At 50.7% G+C, this 17,004-nt stretch overlaps 1 protein-coding gene across 1 annotated transcript; it reads left to right on the top strand.

Annotated features, from left to right (window-relative positions):
• The first annotated feature begins 2,237 nt into the window (after positions 1-2,237).
• On the top strand, positions 2,238-6,249 carry FITM2 (fat storage inducing transmembrane protein 2). The gene is made up of 2 exons (XM_059407056.1): positions 2,238-2,483; positions 4,659-6,249. Exons 1-2 carry the CDS (start codon positions 2,311-2,313, stop codon positions 5,272-5,274), a joined length of 789 nt encoding a protein of 262 aa, XP_059263039.1. The 5' UTR covers positions 2,238-2,310; the 3' UTR covers positions 5,275-6,249.
• The last annotated feature ends 10,755 nt before the right edge of the window (positions 6,250-17,004 follow it).

The raw sequence follows: 17,004 nt of genomic DNA, 5'->3' as shown, positions 1-17,004 counted from the left end.
TTCTAGGCATAATCGGGCCAGTGTTCCCCGAAGTTTGGTAGCTATCCTTGATTTAGGTGTGTGAAATTATTTTAGGCGGCTGGTGATGATGAATATTTCAATATAAATGTTTTATTTGTAATAGAATAAATACAACTGGCACACAGAATCCATGATTTCAAGGATATTTTTGGCTTGAGGGGCTGTTCAGGAGGTATTTAAGTTTGAAGCATGTGCTGTTTAAAGAAAAGCTTTAAGTAAATAATAGTATTTGGTGGTGTATGGACATAGAACAATCAGTTAAGGTGTTTATAATGGCTTGAAGAGTGACCTCTAAAAAGATGTGTCTTAACCCCTGGAACCTGGGAATGTGACCTTATTTGGAAATAGGGTCTTTGCTGACATAACTAAGGATTGTCTCAAGATAATTCTGGATTTAGGGTAGATCCGAAATCCAAGGACTACTGTCCTGATAAGAGACAGAAGGAGAAAGACACACAGAGGGGAGAAGACCACGTGCTGCTGTTGGAGGCAGAGACCCGAGCTATAAAGTTACAAGCCAAAAACCACCAAAAATTGCCTACAGGCACCAGAAGTGGGGAGAGAGGCATGGGCAGGAGTGTCTCCAGAGCCTCTAGAAGGAACCGACCCTGCCAATCCCTTGGGATTTCTGGCTTCCAGAACAGTGAAAAAATAAATATATGGTGTTCTAAGGCAAAAAGTTTGTAGCCGGGGCTCCTGGGTGGCTCAGTGGGTTAAGCAGCTGCCTTCAGCTCAGGTCATGATCTCAGGACATAATCAAGCCCCACACCCAGCTCCCTGCTCAGTGGGGAGCTGGCTTCTCCCTCTCCTTCCCACCTATGCTCTCTTGCTATCTCTGTCCCTCTCTCTCAAATAAATAAATGAATAAATAAAAATTTTTAAAAGATTTTATTTATTTATTTGACAGACAGAGATCACAAGTAGGCAGAGAGGCAGGCAGAGAGAGAGGAGGAAGCAGGCTCCCCACAGAGCAGAGCCTGATGTGGGGCTCAATCCCAGGACTCTGAGATCATGACCTGAGCCGAAAGCAGAGGCTTTAACCCACTGAGCCACCCAGGCGCCCCGAATAAATAAAAAAAATTTTTTTTAAGATTTTTTCTTTATTTATCTGACAGAGATCACAAGCAGGCAGAGAGGCAGGCAGAGAGAGAGGAGGAAGCAGGCTCCCTGCAGCGCAGAGAGCCCGATGTGGGGCTCGATCCCAGGACCCTGGGATCACGACCTGAGCCGAAGGCAGAGGCTTAACCCACTGAGCCACCCAGGTGCCCCTAAATAAAATTTTTTAAAAAGAACATTAGAGACACCTGGGCGGCTCAGTCCACCCGGTATCTGCCTTTGGCGGGGGTCATGATCTCAGGGTCCTGGGGTAGAGCCCTGCTTCAGGCTCCCTGCTCAGCGGGAAGTCTGCTCCTCCCTCTCCCTCCCTCCTGCTCATGCTCTCGCTCTCGCAAGTAAATAAAATCTTTATAAATAAATAAAATAAAAAAAGAAGTTTGTAGTAATTTGTTATGGCAGTCCTATGAGACTGATACAATGCGGGGAGGGGGGAGGGTGAGGAGCCTGAAATTTGGGAAACCCTGAGTTAGGAACCCAGCCTCGATGTGGGGGTCAGAGGGTTTAGCTCTGCGATAAACCGAGTGACGGAGTCACCACGCCGTTATCTGATCCTAACCCCCCGAGTCCAGCATTTTCACTCAGGACATAGTTGTTTTAAAAGCTTTTTTAAAAAATCTAATAACTAAACATTTAAATTGAGTGATTATTTTGTGCCCTTCTTTTCTAATAAAATTAAATCTCATCTCCCTATACCTGGATCACCCTGATGACCTCGGGTTCATACACTAACTCTTGCGAAGGGTTGAGCTCCTCTTGTCTCCCCATTTTACAGAGGAGAAACTAAGGCGCGGATGGAGGCGGTGTCTCCAAGCTTTTAGGAGAGACTAAATGATGCTATGACCGCTTCTCTAAATCCCACAGCACTGCATTTACCCTTCCCCATCTCCAGCAAATACTCCCCGGAGAGCTTCTTCCCAGACCCAGAACAAGACTCCTCGCCTGCCGCCTGGCGGCGGGACTGCAAGGAGAAGAGCGCCGGCGTTCGGGAGTGGACGCGCTTGCAGAGGCCGCCAGTGGCCGGGAGGGGGAGCGCGAGCGCGAGCGCTCCGGGAGGGGTGGGGCTCGCGGGCGGCGCGCATGCGTCCAAAGAAACGCCGCGGCTTCTTCCGAGCGCAGGGCACGACGGTGGCCGAGAGGATTCGGGGAGGAGGACGGTGGCCGACGAGGTCGGGCATGGAGCGTCTGGAGTGCTGCGCGAGGCTCCTCCGGGGAACGCTGGTGCACGCGGCGGTGCGGCGCTACCTGCCCTGGGCGCTGGCGGCCGGCATGCTGGCGGGCTCCCTCCTCAAGGAGCTCTCCCCGCTGCCCGAGACCTACCTCAGCAACAAGCGCAACGTCTTCAACGTGTGAGTACGCCCCGGGTCCTCTCCTGTCCCTGCCCTAGCCGACCCCCCGTCGCCTCGTCCATAGAGCAGGGGCTTAGCTGCCCTGATGGACGAGCCATGGGACGGGGAGGCCCTCTTCACTGTGACAGCTGCATGTGCACGCGTGTCGCGCCCGAGGAACCCCGAATGGCTGTGTCACTAGCAGTTGATGTCTGCACGCCCAGACGAGCCGGCTTGAGTTGACTGGGCAGGGAGTGCCGGGCAGGGCTGTGTGTGTGCGCGCGCGCGTGCGGGGCTCGGGGGGTGGGGATGGGGCGTTGAATTAACCTTTGTCGCGGCGCCCCCCACCTCCCCTTGGAGTTAGGAGTAAGCCCCGGACCTGCTTGGAGATGCCACCTTCCTCCTGCCTGTCTGCGTCAGACCCCGCGCGGAGTCCGACCCCATGCCCACCTCGCCCCTATCCCCGGCTTGTGACAGAATCGCGTCACCACCTGTGCCTTCTCGCCCTGACACCCCCTGACCTTTGCGAGCCTCGCCCCCGCCTATGATGGGACCCCCGCTCCGAGATAGTCCCCGGGGAGCGGAGTCCTCCAGCCTCTGACCTTTACCCTGGATCTCCTTGGACCTTCTCAGCCACTCAAAGTTCGTGGCAGTGGCCCAGGGAAGCAAGCCCGGTTGTGCTCTTTGAGACACCTCCTTAACTCCACCCACTCGCGCCTTTTTTCTTTATTGTGTTTAACTCCTGGATTTCAAGGGTTTTGCACAAAAACACTTGCAGTAGTAAAGTAGTAAAATTTTATCTGAAGGATAAAACTTCTGCCTTGAAGTGAGCTTAGATTCTTTAGAACTAGAGTGTCAGCAAGATCTCCCCAAAAAATCAGCCCAACTTTGGTTATCTACTTAAAACCCTGGTTTCTCTCCCCAGCAGTGACAGACCGGGCATGTCAGTTCCCTGGGGAAGATGTGACTGACAGGGTGTTGGGTGGTGACTGAGTGGCCCTGGGAACCCAGGAAAAAGTCATCCTGTCCTTGGCTCCCCTTCCTTCCTCACCCATCGGTGGTGGCTGGGCTAAGAATAGATGGTGATGAGTGTGGTTGTAGCCCCAAGCCTCTTGCATGTGTGTTTCCCATGGCTGGTCCCCAGGTCAGCCACCTTTGACGAAGGAGGGGAGGCAGACAGGCAGCTGCTGCTTTATCTGTCCCGGGTGGGCTGGGAGCCAAGTGGCCTGGCAGACAAGCCCCTGTTGTTTGTGGGTAACCATGACCATGGATTCTGACATTTTGTTCCAAACCTCTGTGTTAATTGGAGGGAACAACGGAATCGTTGGCTCTGGGAGGGATTTAAAAACTCATTTGTTGGGGCGCCTGGATGGTGGCTCAGTGGGTTAATGCCTCTACCTTTGGCTCGAGCCATGATCTCAGGGTCCTGGGATCGGGCCCTGCATCGGGCTCTCTGCTCGGCAGGGAGCCTGCTTCCCTCTCTCTCTGCCTGCCTCTTTGCCTACTTGTGATCTCTGTCTGTGAAATAAATAAACAAAATCTTTATTAAAAAAAAAAAAAAACTCATTTGTTCTTCTCAGCTCTATTTTACAGCTGGGGAAACTGAGGCCTGGAGACGTGTGGTAACAGGTTGAGTCAGAGTCAGGATTTGAACCCGGCCTTCTAGCTTGAACTCAAACTGTTCTGAGATCATTGCTGCCATGGAGGAAAGAGCCACGGTGTAGAAAAAACACGCACTTTGGGGCTGGCCAAACCTTGATTTACTCTAGGCTCGCTGATAGTGTGATTGGGACCCTGGGCAAGTTACGGAACTTTTCTGAGCCTTGCATTCTCTATGAAATGGAGCAAATGAGACCTTCTTTCCAGGGTCACCATGACTGTTCTGTGTCGACTTTCCCAGGCCCTGGATCACAGATTAAGATCACAGGCCTGGGATTTGAATCCCAGCTCCACCGCTTAGGACTTCTACTTTGGGCATGATACTTCTATACCTCAGTTTTCTTATCTGTAAAATGGGGATAACAATAAGGATTTAGGAGTTATTCCGTTTGAAATTTAGTAAGTGAAGTTGTTATCTGTAGCTTTTTATCAACTTTGCTTGTTTCCCCTCCCTTGAGAGTCTAGAGACCCGAATCATGACCTTGTCTCCTCTCCGCCATGTCCCCTGTCTTCACTTCCACTTTCATCTTCTGCCAGGTATTTTGTCAAACTGGCCTGGGCCTGGACCTTCTGTCTCCTCCTGCCTTTCATTGCCCTCACCAACTACCACCTGACAGGCAAGGCCGGCCTGGTCCTGCGGCGGCTGAGTACCCTGCTGGTGGGCACGGCCATCTGGTATGTCTGCACAGCCCTCTTCTCTAACATCGAACACTACACAGGCAGCTGCTACCAGTCGCCCTCCCTGGAGGGGGTCAGAAAGGAGCACCAGAATAAGCAGCAGTGCCACGGGGGAGGAGGCTTTTGGCATGGCTTTGACATCTCAGGCCACTCCTTCCTGCTGACCTTCTGCGCCCTTATGATTGTGGAGGAGATGGCCGTGCTGCACGAGGTGAAGACAGACCGGAGCCACTGCCTGCACACGGCCATCACCAGCCTGGTGGTGGCCCTGGGCTGCCTGACCTTCATCTGGGTGTGTATGTTTCTGTGCACAGCCGTTTACTTCCACAACTTGAGCCAGAAGGTGTTCGGCACCCTGTTTGGTCTGCTGAGCTGGTATGGGACCTATGGATTTTGGTATCTGAAGGCTTTTTCCCCAGGACTGCCTCCCCAGAGCTCTAGTTTGAATTTGAAGCGAGACAGTTACAAGGAATAAAAGAGAAACAAAAGGGGTGATGGCAGGACAATGGCTAATGTATTTTTTCATTGTTTTTCTTAGTTATTTAACTAACTTATTGACCGTACTTCAAAAGAGGAAGCTTACCAGGAAGCTTTGGTGAGTGGTGGTGGAGTCTGGGGACTGAGTTTAATCCCCACACTTCTTGTCACAAGCACCGCCATTCCCAGTCGGGCACTTTTTGTCCCTGGCAAGGCTTGACCTTAATCTGTAATGTTCCTTTTGTCCCCGGAGGGCAGGGCTAACGCTCAGTGAGAGTACAGAACTAGGAAAGCCTCTGTTGTGTGGCTGAAGGGAGGCCTGGGCCTCGGGACCCTTCTCTGCGGCCATCATTCTCTCCCTGATCCTGGAGTCTGGTATTGTTAATGCTGTGGTTGAACAGTATTACCCTCGGGTCAGTTTTGCATAAGCGTTTATTTCCAGCAGGGTTCTTTATAAACCAGCCAAATGCCTGAAAGACGCTCTCTGGTGGAGATATTTGCTTATCCTCAGAATGTTACATATTGCAACTGACTTGTGATTAGCTACCAAAACAGTGACACTGGAGTGCCTCTCTGGCTGAGTGTTGCTGGAGTGCCTCTCTGGCTGAGTGTTGGATAATATTTATGTAATGAACATTGCTAGTTTTCTGTGTGTATTGTCTATTATGTATTGGTTTTTAGAGCAATAAGGTTACCTTTTTTTCCTACAATTTTGAGCAAATGCTTTATTGTTTTTAATAACAACTATGGCATTTGTTTTTTGTTGACAAAACCCCCCAAAATAACCCAGAACTTCATTGCTGCCCTTTGGTACGTGTGTAGATAGCTTTGAGGTTTGTTTGGGTTTTTTGCTTTTTATTTTTTTTTAGAACACTGATTTACTTTTTATAATCAAAACTCTTGGCTTATAGTATTAAGTTCCACCTCACTTCAGGGGTTGTTTTCTCTATAAAGAATAAAATCCGAAAGCAGACGTTTTCATGACAACTGAATGAATTTTAAGCTGAGTCAGAGTAATTTTGCAAAATACATTCTTGGCACTGAAACTTTCCTGACCACGCATCGGTGGTTAATCTAAACAGCATGTTAGTACTTCGATCAGTCTGCTCTGGCCCAAGGGACTTTTACATTTTGGATGAGATTTTGATAAATCAGAAGTGAAGGAAAATGCTTCCATTGCCTCTGATGGCAAGAAGCCAACCCGTTTGCAAAAATGTCCTTATTAAATATCGGAGTGACTTTCGCCCCATCCTCCTACTTGTACCAGCACCAGACCAACCCTGGGCCTGTTCAGCTGGCCTTGAAATCCATCTTTTCTTTCCCCATTGCACACTGCCCGATGTCTGACCTTGTCCTTCTGTGGCTTGTCACCTCCACCCACGAAGGTGCGGTTCCAGCTCTGTGACAGGACACCCTCCCACCCCCCATGTCTCTGCAGGCTGCGTCCTGTACCTAGCCCCTTGCACTTTGTATAATCATCCTGGAAGCTTCCTTGATGTTCCTCCTCTCCCCCCAAGTTAAGCCTGATAATAGCATTAACCGACAAGCACTACACTTGACTGCCTTAACTCAAGCTTAGATTGTTAAGAGCTTGAGGCCCAGAAAATCTTCAGGGTAAACTGTCTTTCCTATAAAGTTGTATTTAAAACCTGTAGCTGGTATCCCATCCGGCTGCATGTTAATTCGTATCCATGAAAATGGGAGTTGTGACCCACTGTACCCAGAGGTGGCAGAAACACTGGCGCTGAGATCCCAGAGGTGTCACCGGGCTGCTCTAGGAGCCTTGGCCAGATGTCACAGGCCCTGTTAGAAATTTTTTGCCCTTTGGAGTTTCCGTCTGTGAATGGGGAGTGGAAGAGGCTGGTTGAAGGGGTTGGGTGGGCTCTCTCCTAAGTTTCGTGTTCAGCACCAAAAGGCAGCAGGCATTAGGTGACTCCACATGTTCATTGGCCGCATGTAAATCTCCAGCCGTCTCTCTTTCGCGGTTGGAATTCAGGCTCAGCATTAAGTTAACTCTGTGCAAAGTGTCCATGACTGACCCTCGTGTATCGAGTGGTCGTTCACCACTTCCTGTTCGGTCTTAGCACCCTCGCCTTTCTCTTGGGGACATGCCCTGTATCCCCGAGTGAGAGTGCCTGGCGTAGCTGAGAGTGTGGGCTTCGGGAAACCCAAGATGTGGGTTCCAGTGTTGGCACCGCCGCTTTGTGGCCACATCTCGACCACGGAGGAGATGAAACTAGGAGGATTACGGGCAGGGATGTAGGTAAAATGCCCCGCACCTGTGCTCAGCAGACGATAATCCCTCGTCTCCCTTTTTGCCCTGCAAGCCTTTAAACTTGTTGGCTCCTCGGGGAAGGCAGGGAAACAAGCATCTACTTTTGAGTACCATTTGGGGTCTGGGTCTCCCATTGAAATAGTTGTGCATCATCTTCTGGAAAGTGTCTGTTGTCTCCAGGTGCTGAACAGGAAGCTTTTAAGGGCATCTGGGACCCCAGAACTCTGCCATGCTTGCTTTGCCTCACTTGCTGAGGTTCATTCACTGACGCCTCATTTTCCACGTGCATCTGTCGTCATCTGAGCAGCAGATTGTATTTAGAGAATGGCTTTTGCCACTGTTATGCACACACAGATCATGTGTGTAAACAAGCAAATTCAGTAAACTAGAGATAATGAAATTCCACATTCCATGTCTTGTGTGTTCTTTTCTAAAATCCTTAAGAAGCCCAGAACTGGGGAAGCTCAGCCTACCTGAGGACAGTGGTGTAGTTCTTATGGGAGCTGCTCACTGTGTAGGGTGTTTACTCTTTATTTCCTCCCACATCCTATAAGCTAAGTTTGGTTTATGTCCAGTCACATATTTCCTAACTCGATTGACTCCTTCCCTCTGTGCCATATCCTGGGGTCTGGATTGAGCAGATTGGGGAGTTTTCCTGGCAGAAGGAGAAGAGCTGAGCCTCACGGGAGTTGTGCTGGAGAGTGGTTACAGAGTTCACTCCCATGAGGTCACCTGGGAGAGTGCCCTGTGCCCTGTGCCCTGTGCCCTGGAGACCTGGACACATGTGAGGGCTTTCTGTGCCTTGTCGTGCCCACTCATTTGTCAGCCTGACCTGCTTGGCACCACCAGGCAGTGTCTGTCGAAAACGCCACAGCTCCAGGATTAGAAGCTCCTCATACTGCAAAACTTCCTTCAGCGGCACCAAACTCCTACGGGGAGCCAGGAGCTGATGGGGTAGGATAAACTCCCTCCCCGCCTGCGTTGGTGGTCCAAAGTCCGTGCCCTTGGAGCTAACGGTGTGTGCTGGGGAGAATTTGATCCATCTGTGCACTCAAGGAATGGAAGATCTTGTGGAGAAGACATGGAAGGAGCCAGTAAGCACCGTCCAGTGTTCTGAGCGCTGGGGCAAGGTCAGGGCCTGCAACCAGAGAGTGGAGGACAAGCGGCTGCCCTGGGGAGTGAGGGGGTGTTTTCACAAAACATAACCAGTTAGGCAGAGAAGGGAACCCCCAGGAGGGGAGAACAGGATGCACAAAAGCACAGATATGCTATGGGGATTTTTATCCAGACATCCCTTTTCAAGAAACCTGCCGTTCTGCCCATTTTCAGGAGCAACAAAGCATGAAGAAAGCTAGACTTAAAGAAGGACCCTCAGCAGAGGTGATGGACGGGCCCTGCTGTGATAGGAAGAGCTCCCAGCTAGAAGTCAGGCCGCCTGGCTCCGAGCGGGATTCTGCCATTGCTTGTGTTCCTTTCCCATGGTACTTTGAATTCCTTGCTCACCAGCGCAGGCTCTCACTTTCCTTATCTGATAAATGATAGCAGTGGACGGAGTAATCTCACCAAATCTTCTGGTCTATTCTGTTCCTCTGTTCTGCTGGGCGAAGCTTCCCAAGCTGGTTACGACTCCTATTTTAGGAAACCACATGAAAAGAAACTCCTACTCAGAGCCTAGGTGGCAGCTGGTTTTCTAGCGAGTGACGGAGGAATGTACCTCTGCATGCTCCTTATCGCCCCCCGCCTTTAGTCTGCATTAGTAGCCTAGTGCACCTCGGACCTGACGGCACGTGTTTGATGGACTTGTGGGACGTTGGGAGCTGAGCCTTATCCCCAGTGAGCTGCAGAAGCCTTTTAAAAAAAAGTCTCAACACCCAAGCCATTTCTGACACCTGTCCGGGAGAAGGGAGGTTCTGTTAAGAGAAATCCTGTGCACCTTCAGAACTTGTCCCAGAAACCCCTCATACGGTCTCTGAAGGGTTTTTAAAGTTGAACACACACAGCACAGAAAGCAGGGACTCTTGTAGCCTGGGGAGACAGGAGATGGTAAATTGGGGCCGCGTGTTGAGAAAGTAACCTAGTAGTGTCCAGACTTAAAATGTGCAGACCCAACGATCCCAGCCTAGGACTGCGGGCAGAGGAAGTGGGCAAACAAGTCAAAAGACTTCCTTGCAGCTCCTTGTAATAGTGAAAGGTTGTCAAGTTTGGTTTAACTGATGCCAATCAGTTAATATAATGCCCTCACTACAGTATAACGCCCTCACTACTAAAGAATCAGTGCTGTATGGCACCTGGGTGGCTCAGTGGGTTAAGCCACTGCCTTCGGCTCAGGTCATGATCTCAGGGTCCTGGGATCGAGGCCCACATCGGGCTCCCTGCTCAGTGGGGAGCTTGCTTCCCTCTCTCCCTCTCTGCCTGCCTCTCTGTCTACTTGTGATCTCTCTCTGTCAAATAAATAAATAAAATATTAAAAAAAAAAAAAAAGAATCAGTGCTGTAGTATTTGGCGTGGAATCTGGAGGCCCTTGGATGCCCGGTGACCAGAACTTACGGCGTGGCTTCAATCACATCTGTCTGAGCCCCTGTTCCTGAAGCAGAGGGTCAGGATGCTGCTACCTTTCCTCCCTCAACATTCATGGCTCCCATATTCCAGGAGCACCGGGGGAACCAGGCACTGTGGCCGGCACAGTGTTCATTCAGAGACATGAGCCTTTCAGGGGTTCATCTAGCTGGGTGCAGGTGATGAGTAGAGCAACTCCAGACTGTGCTGAACATCTAACACGGGGTGTGCCCCCCACCTACGCTGACCAGCCACAGCTCAGGCAGAGATGGTTTGCAGAAAGCACTTAGAGAGCAAAGGAGGAAGGAGACTGGCCTCCGGCCAGACAGCCTGGGTTCAAATTCTGGCTCTGACACGCGCTCGAGCACACACACACACACTCACACCCACACTGGCTTTGTGACCTTGAACAAGTTCCTTAACCTCTGGCCTCAATTTCCTCATTTGTAAAATGGAGATAATAGGAGTACCCACCTCATAGGGTTATTATGAGGATGAAGTGAATTGATGCTTGCAAAGTGCTTAGACCAGGACCTAATATGTGGGAATTCTGGACGAATGCGTTCAAGCGCACAGAGTCTCTCCTGCACCATCGTCACCATGACTTACTTTACAACCAGGAGAAACCCCGTACATGTCAGTGTTTTCATTTTGATCAACTCAGAAGTAATTAAAATGTACAGTTAATGAATGTAGAAGGCCTTGTGCCAGTGACCTAGCGTGGGAATGGAGTCTCTGAGTCTAACACCTGCTTTCAAGTTGGGGGGATGGTGATTGAGGGAAAACAAGAGAGGTGTTCTCTGTTTATCTGGGGGGCTTGGGGGCAAGGTGTCCCCGTTTGAGGCTCTGTCCACACACAGGCAAGCCAAAGTCTGGCTCACCTCGGTATCCAAGCAGCTGATTTTTGGGAACTGGGCTGGATGCCTTATCAGGGAGCCCTGCTGCGTGGCTTGTCTTCTCTGCCAGGGTGTGGCCACCTGGGGTGTGTGTGGCTGAGATGGGCTGAGTGCTTGGGAGATCAATAGGTAGAGAAGCCTGGGCGCCGCCCCTGATTAGCATCTAAGTTTCTGGAGCAAAGTTGTTCGGGCCCTGCCCAAACAGGCTGCTGTCCTCCGTTGCCCACGGCCCCCTCTTTCCATCTCCTTTTGACTTCTGCTTGCATTTCCTGAGCACTCTATGTCTGCCAGATACTACCATGCTCCTGGGGACTAATGCAGGGGCGAATGGGTGACTCTGATCCGGAGTTGTTAGAAGCTTTGGATTGGAGCAAGCAGGCTACGTTCAAATGCTGCCTGTCCACGCCTCAGTTTGGGTGATCTTAGGCAAGTCACTTAGCCCCTCTGGGCTTATTACTCATCTATGAGGTGGGGATAATACTTTTTTTTTCTACCTCTCTAGTCTTTGATTGGTGTAATGAAATCATGGATGGGAAGATAGTTTAGAAGTTTTAAAATATCAGGCCCCTTTGAGGGCTGCTCATTACTGAAGACATTTACCCTTTGTCTAGTCGATGTCTGTCTCAGAAGCCTGGGCACTGTGACTCCTACACGTCCCCAGCAACCCTGAAATGACTCAGCCTCATCAATGTACTCTTGAAAATGCAACATTGAATACAATGAATAACAAGTAGCATTTGTTCTGAATATTTTAATCTGACACCTGACATTTTTATTATATGATCTCAACTGTAATTCCCAGCGACCTTGGTCCTGGAGAAAACAGGAAGGCCTCTGGTTTCTAGGGTCTTTGGCTTCCAATCCCAGCTCTGCCACTGTATCAGTCAATGGCTGCTGTAATAATGCTTTGTAACAAACCTCCCCCAACATGACGGCTTCTGACCACAGATGCTCACAGGTCACAGACAGGGGCCGGCCTGAACACATAAGCTCCGTTCTAGGCCACAAGCTGGGCTCAGGTCCGTTCTGCTTTCATTCTGGGGCCCAGACGAAAAGACCAGCAACGACCTGGGACGGGGTTTTCTTGTGATGATCACCAGGGCACAAAAGCTAAGACAAACAGAACAGGACATTAAAACCTCTGCTTGTGTCCAGTCCTTCCACCAACATTCCACTGCTCCAAGGTGGTAGCAGGGGCCAGCCCGGCACCATGGCACAGGGAGCGAGCTCTGCGCACAGTGGGACCTGCTCGAGTCGCACAGCAAGGGCTGTGGACGTAGCATCCTGTGAGAGAGTCCAGTAACCCAAATTGCCCCTTGTACCTTGGGTAGTTAACTCTCTGAGCCTCTGTCTCTTCATCATTGAAACATAAAAATCGATGTTTTGCAGAGTTAAGAATAATTCATGTGTTGGGGCGCCTGGGTGGCTCAGTGGGTTAAGCTGCTGCCTTCGGCTCGGGTCATGATCTCAGGGTCCTGGGATCGAGTCCCGCATCGGGCTCTCTGCTCAGCAGGGAGCCTGCTTCCCTCTCTCTCTCTCTGCCTGCCTCTCCATCTACTTGTGATTTCTGTCAAATAAATAAAATCTTAAAAAAAAAAAAAAGAATAATTCATGTGAATTTCCTAAGGCATAGTTAGTGCTCACTGGATGGCAGCTAGCAGTATCATCAGCTCCATTTTAGAGATGGGAAAACTGAGGCCTTTAGCCAATATGGGCCCAGGTTGCGGGGGGACGGCCAGACAGGTCTTCGGGGATGTGCTGGAGTGACCTGGACAGGTGATTCTGTGCCTTTGGTAGTGAAAAGCCAGTGAGCGGAAGAAAGTCTGACCTTAACTGTGCTCCCCACCACAGATCTTTCTGTGGAACGGTGGAACTTTGGGGAAGCCCATTCCCACAGTGCAGGGGGTGGTGCTGAGAGCCCCACATCAGCTTCATCCCTCCGCCCCTCCACGGCACTGCACAGAAAGTCCGGCAGCTGACGGATTCTGAGCAAATGTCTGCGTGTTCTCTCTTCCTGTACTCCTCCCTAGGTTCTCTCCCTGGCGTTCCAAGACACAGGATGGGACCAGGGAAAGGACTGTTGGCTCTAGCTCACTCATAGTGGGAGCCTGACATGACCCAACAGACACCAGTCTATGTAGGGCCTCAGTTTCCCCATATGTGGAATAAGTGAGTGGAGGTTCACGGCATCTTCCGGTCTGGACTTGGAGTCTGATTTTCTCCAGCCGTCTGCCTGTGCCTCTCCTCATTCAGTTATTCCTTGGGTGAGAGGCTGCTAGCTGTTCGCCAACTTCTGCTCTCTCCTTCCTCAGCAATAGGCTGCCCAACCAGATGGCATTTCCCAGCCAATAAATTCATACCCATGGAATGTGAGTGGAAGTTCCGTGACCCTCTCCCCAGTGTAGGTCTTAAACTACTGGACACGTGCCCTTCCATCCTCTCTTCCCCTTCCGAGCAGATAAAACCAGGGTATCAAGGGCCCTGTGGATGAAAACAATGTCCCAGAGGAAGGTGGGGCAACAGCATGGAAGGAGTCTAGGCCCTTGAAACATTCCAGGGCAGTTTCTACCACTCACCTCGCGAATGGGAGAACACTGACCACCCACGCTCCGGAGTCCTTGACGTCTCTCCCCTCTTACTAAAAACCGCTTGGTATGCACCGTAGCAATTCTTCATTCCTCGCCTGCTATACTCCTTCTCCTTCTTTATTCCCACTTCTCCAGGCCTGACTTCCTTGCCGTCCAGCCAGCTGCCCTGGGAAAAGCTGGAATGTGTTAGGCATTGGGTGGAGACACAGCTCGGCTGGGCATCAGTCTCCCTGCAGGTGCTAAGCAGAGCTGCCAGCTCTCGTAACAGCCGAGGACCCTCCCTGTCTCCAAACTGAGACTGGCTTGGCTGTCTTTGCCATGGGCAGGCACCTCAGAGTCTCAGCAGCACCAGACAGACCTCCGCCTCCTGCGGCTGGTCAGTCACCCTCTTCTCCGGTCCCCAGTAACCCAGGCTAAGCCTCCACTTAGCTCCTGGGCCAAAGTTGTGTGTTAAGCCCATCCCAGCATTCCTGTCTCCCTATTTAGGTAGAAGGGCTATTTGGGTAGATGAGGGGAAGGCTCCTAGAACTCGCCACTGCGCCCACACACTAGACTATTTTTCACACTGTACAGTGGACAGGACCTGGAGAATGTTTTGTTGAACTCCATGGGGTGGTGACTCAGACCGCTGCTTTTCCAGATGTGGTTTCTTCACTAAAGCAAATCGATGCAGCGTCTGTCTTTGAGTTCAGCTTCTGGGCCGGAGTGTTGTTCTCTGTGTCATTTAGTAAGGACCGCCAAAAGCCATTTGCTTCCACTTGGCAGGGCAGCAGTTCTTTTTTTTTTTTTTTTTTAAGATTTTATTTATTTATTTGACAGGGAGAGAGATCACGTAGGCAGAGAGGCAGGCAGAGAGAGAGGGGGAAGCAGGCTCTCCGCTGAGCAGAGAGCCCGATTCGGGGCTCGATCCCAGGACCCTGAGATCCTGACCTGAGCCGAAGGCAGAGGTTTTAACCCACTGAGTCACCCAGGCGCCCCGGCAGCAGTTCTTAACGTGGGGCTATGTCAGCTTTTTTGTTCTCCGTCATAGTTTGACCTGTAGAGACCTTTGATCTGTATAACAGAATGCCGATGCACGACGCTGATGACATCGGGCTGTGCCCAGTGAACAGGAAATAGCGAGTGCACCAGATGCCTTGGCGAGACCTGTTGTGGTCTAAACCCCAGGGACATTCAGGGCCTGTAACCAGGGTGAAATTTGTAGGGCCACAGGGGTTAGGAAATGTCAGGCTGTCCCCTCCAAGTGAAAGACAGGTTGCTATGCCTACTGCTAAGATCGAAGCAGTGCAGTTGGTGACCCCCTTCGGATTTGAGAGGCAGCGTGGGCTGCTCCAGACCGTTCGCTGAGTCAGCTCTAGACTGCTGGGTTTGGACGGCTCCCAAAGCAGATTCGGGCTGCAGTGCAAGGTGCTCTGCCCGTCGAGCCTCATGTTCCAGCAGGCCCAACAGTGTTTAAATAGTCTGGGAATTTAGACATGGTGTGTGGAGCCTCCCGCCAGCCCTAGTGCACGATCTCACTGCACACCCCTAGCACCCGGAACAAAGTCATGTCCTCGTCTGCAAATAACAGTTTACAACTGGAAAACTAGTTTCTGGTCTGCTCCTGGGCCCTGGTAGAACTGAACTCAGCCATGAGACACCCAGTGACGAGGCAGCCGGAGCTGCATGTCCCGAACCGGGTGTCATTTGATCCATTCAGCCGCAGAGCTAGGTATGTTCAGCCCCATTCTATCAGGTGGAAGTGAAATAGCTCAGACTCCGCCAGCTCTTCCTGCCACACTGTCACCTCTCCCTCACCCAACACCTAAGGCCCTGTGATGAACTCCCTAGGATCCAAAGATGGAAGAAGAAAAACCTCCGTCCTGATACCAGCTGGGAGTGGGTGGCCGCAGCACCACGGGACAGCCTCAGAGACATCGGAGAAGGAAAACCTCTCAGCGGACAGGACTTCAAGCAGTGCCTGTGGTTGTCCGCTCTATCGAGATGGACACAGAAGTCCAGAAATGCGGATCTGCACGTACTCATGGGGTGGCTGGTTTGGCTGGATGCTCAAGAATGCAAATGGAAGATTGGTAACAAGGAGACCTGTGAGGGAGAGGCTGCGGCCGGACCTGTAACAAGGGGCACGGAGAGAGAGGATGTCTGTATTCTCTGCAGATATCCCCGCCAGAAGGACTCACTGTAGAGGAGACTCTCAACACACAGACGGACATGACTTGTTCTGTAGACATAAGCCCTTCCCTCCCCCAGCCATCCTAGTGCTTGCTCAACGGGCTCAAATACAAAAAGGGACAGATGGAGGGGCACAAATTTTATATTTTATGTATGGATTTGCCGCCTTTGACCTCCACGCCCATGGACACCTTGGATCCAGTGTTGGTATTCCATACAACATTGCTTTTGGCCAAGGAGTTGATATCACAGCAGAAGAATGTGGCAGTACAATTATACCTATGGGACCTTCTGGTCTTACTAGGTCTGTTATCTAGAAGCAGCCAGACTTCTAGAGCATTGAAATGGCCTCCTGCACCAGGTAGGATCACCAGGGGGTGATGTCCTGCAGGATGTAGCATACACTTCGCACAGACTACGGTGCTGTTTCTCCCACACCCAGAACACACAGATCCAGCCATGCTGAGGTGCAAATGGAAGAGTAGCCCTCACTCCTGCACGTAATAACCCATTCACAAAAATGCTACTTCCCATCCCTGAATCTTTGCACTTTGATGGTTAGAGATTATGGTTCCTAAGGAAGGAATGCTTTTGTTGGGGAATACATCAGTGGTTCAGCTGAATTAGAAGTTGAGGTTGCCAGTTAGCCATTTTGATCTCATACCATTGAAACTAGAGGCAAAAAAGGGTCCTCTACAGACTACGGGGATTGGTCCCGATCACCGAGGGTACGTGGGCTTGCTTCTGCAATGGTGGCCTGGGACACTCTGTATAGGAAGTCGAGGATTCTCCGGGATGCCCCACAGTATTTCCATGGCCAGTAGTAAAAGAGTAATGGGAAACCGCAGCAGCGAAAGGACCACCAAAGTCTGAGTCCTTTCACCAGATAAAATACCCCAACCACGAATTGTTGGTTGAGGACAAAGAGAATCTAGAATATCTAGTGGGGAAGAGAGAAATGATCAGTATCAACAATGGCCTTGGGATCAGTTACAGAAATGAGGACTCTGACAGCTCTGTGGACTTCCTTCCTTGCTTATCATGTGTGTATACATTGTGCATCAGGAATGCCAGGGATGGCTGAACTGATGTTTTAATCTGTAGGTTATAACCTATCAAGGAGTGCCTGTGACCTCTAGAAGTAGAGGAACAAGAAGAGAATCCAACCTCATCCAGAATGATGTTATTGATGAGGCATTTTGAGTCTCATTTTGGAGAGAGGGTGAGAGCAGGAGACCAGT

Source organism: Mustela nigripes, chromosome 7 (assembly GCF_022355385.1).
Source record: "Mustela nigripes isolate SB6536 chromosome 7, MUSNIG.SB6536, whole genome shotgun sequence".
NCBI lineage: Eukaryota > Metazoa > Chordata > Mammalia > Carnivora > Mustelidae > Mustela > Mustela nigripes.
This window is presented reverse-complemented; position numbering and strand designations above follow the sequence as displayed.

What these genes read in the sequence shown, in the direction of transcription:
- FITM2 (XM_059407056.1), top strand. Translation starts at nt 2,311, where the DNA reads ATGGAGCGTCTGGAGTGCTGCGCGAGGCTCCTCCGGGGAACGCTGGTG. An exon ending in AAGCGCAACGTCTTCAACGT is followed by an intron (nt 2,484 to 4,658) that starts GTGAGTACGCCC and finishes ATCTTCTGCCAG; the next exon opens with GTATTTTGTCAAACTGGCCT.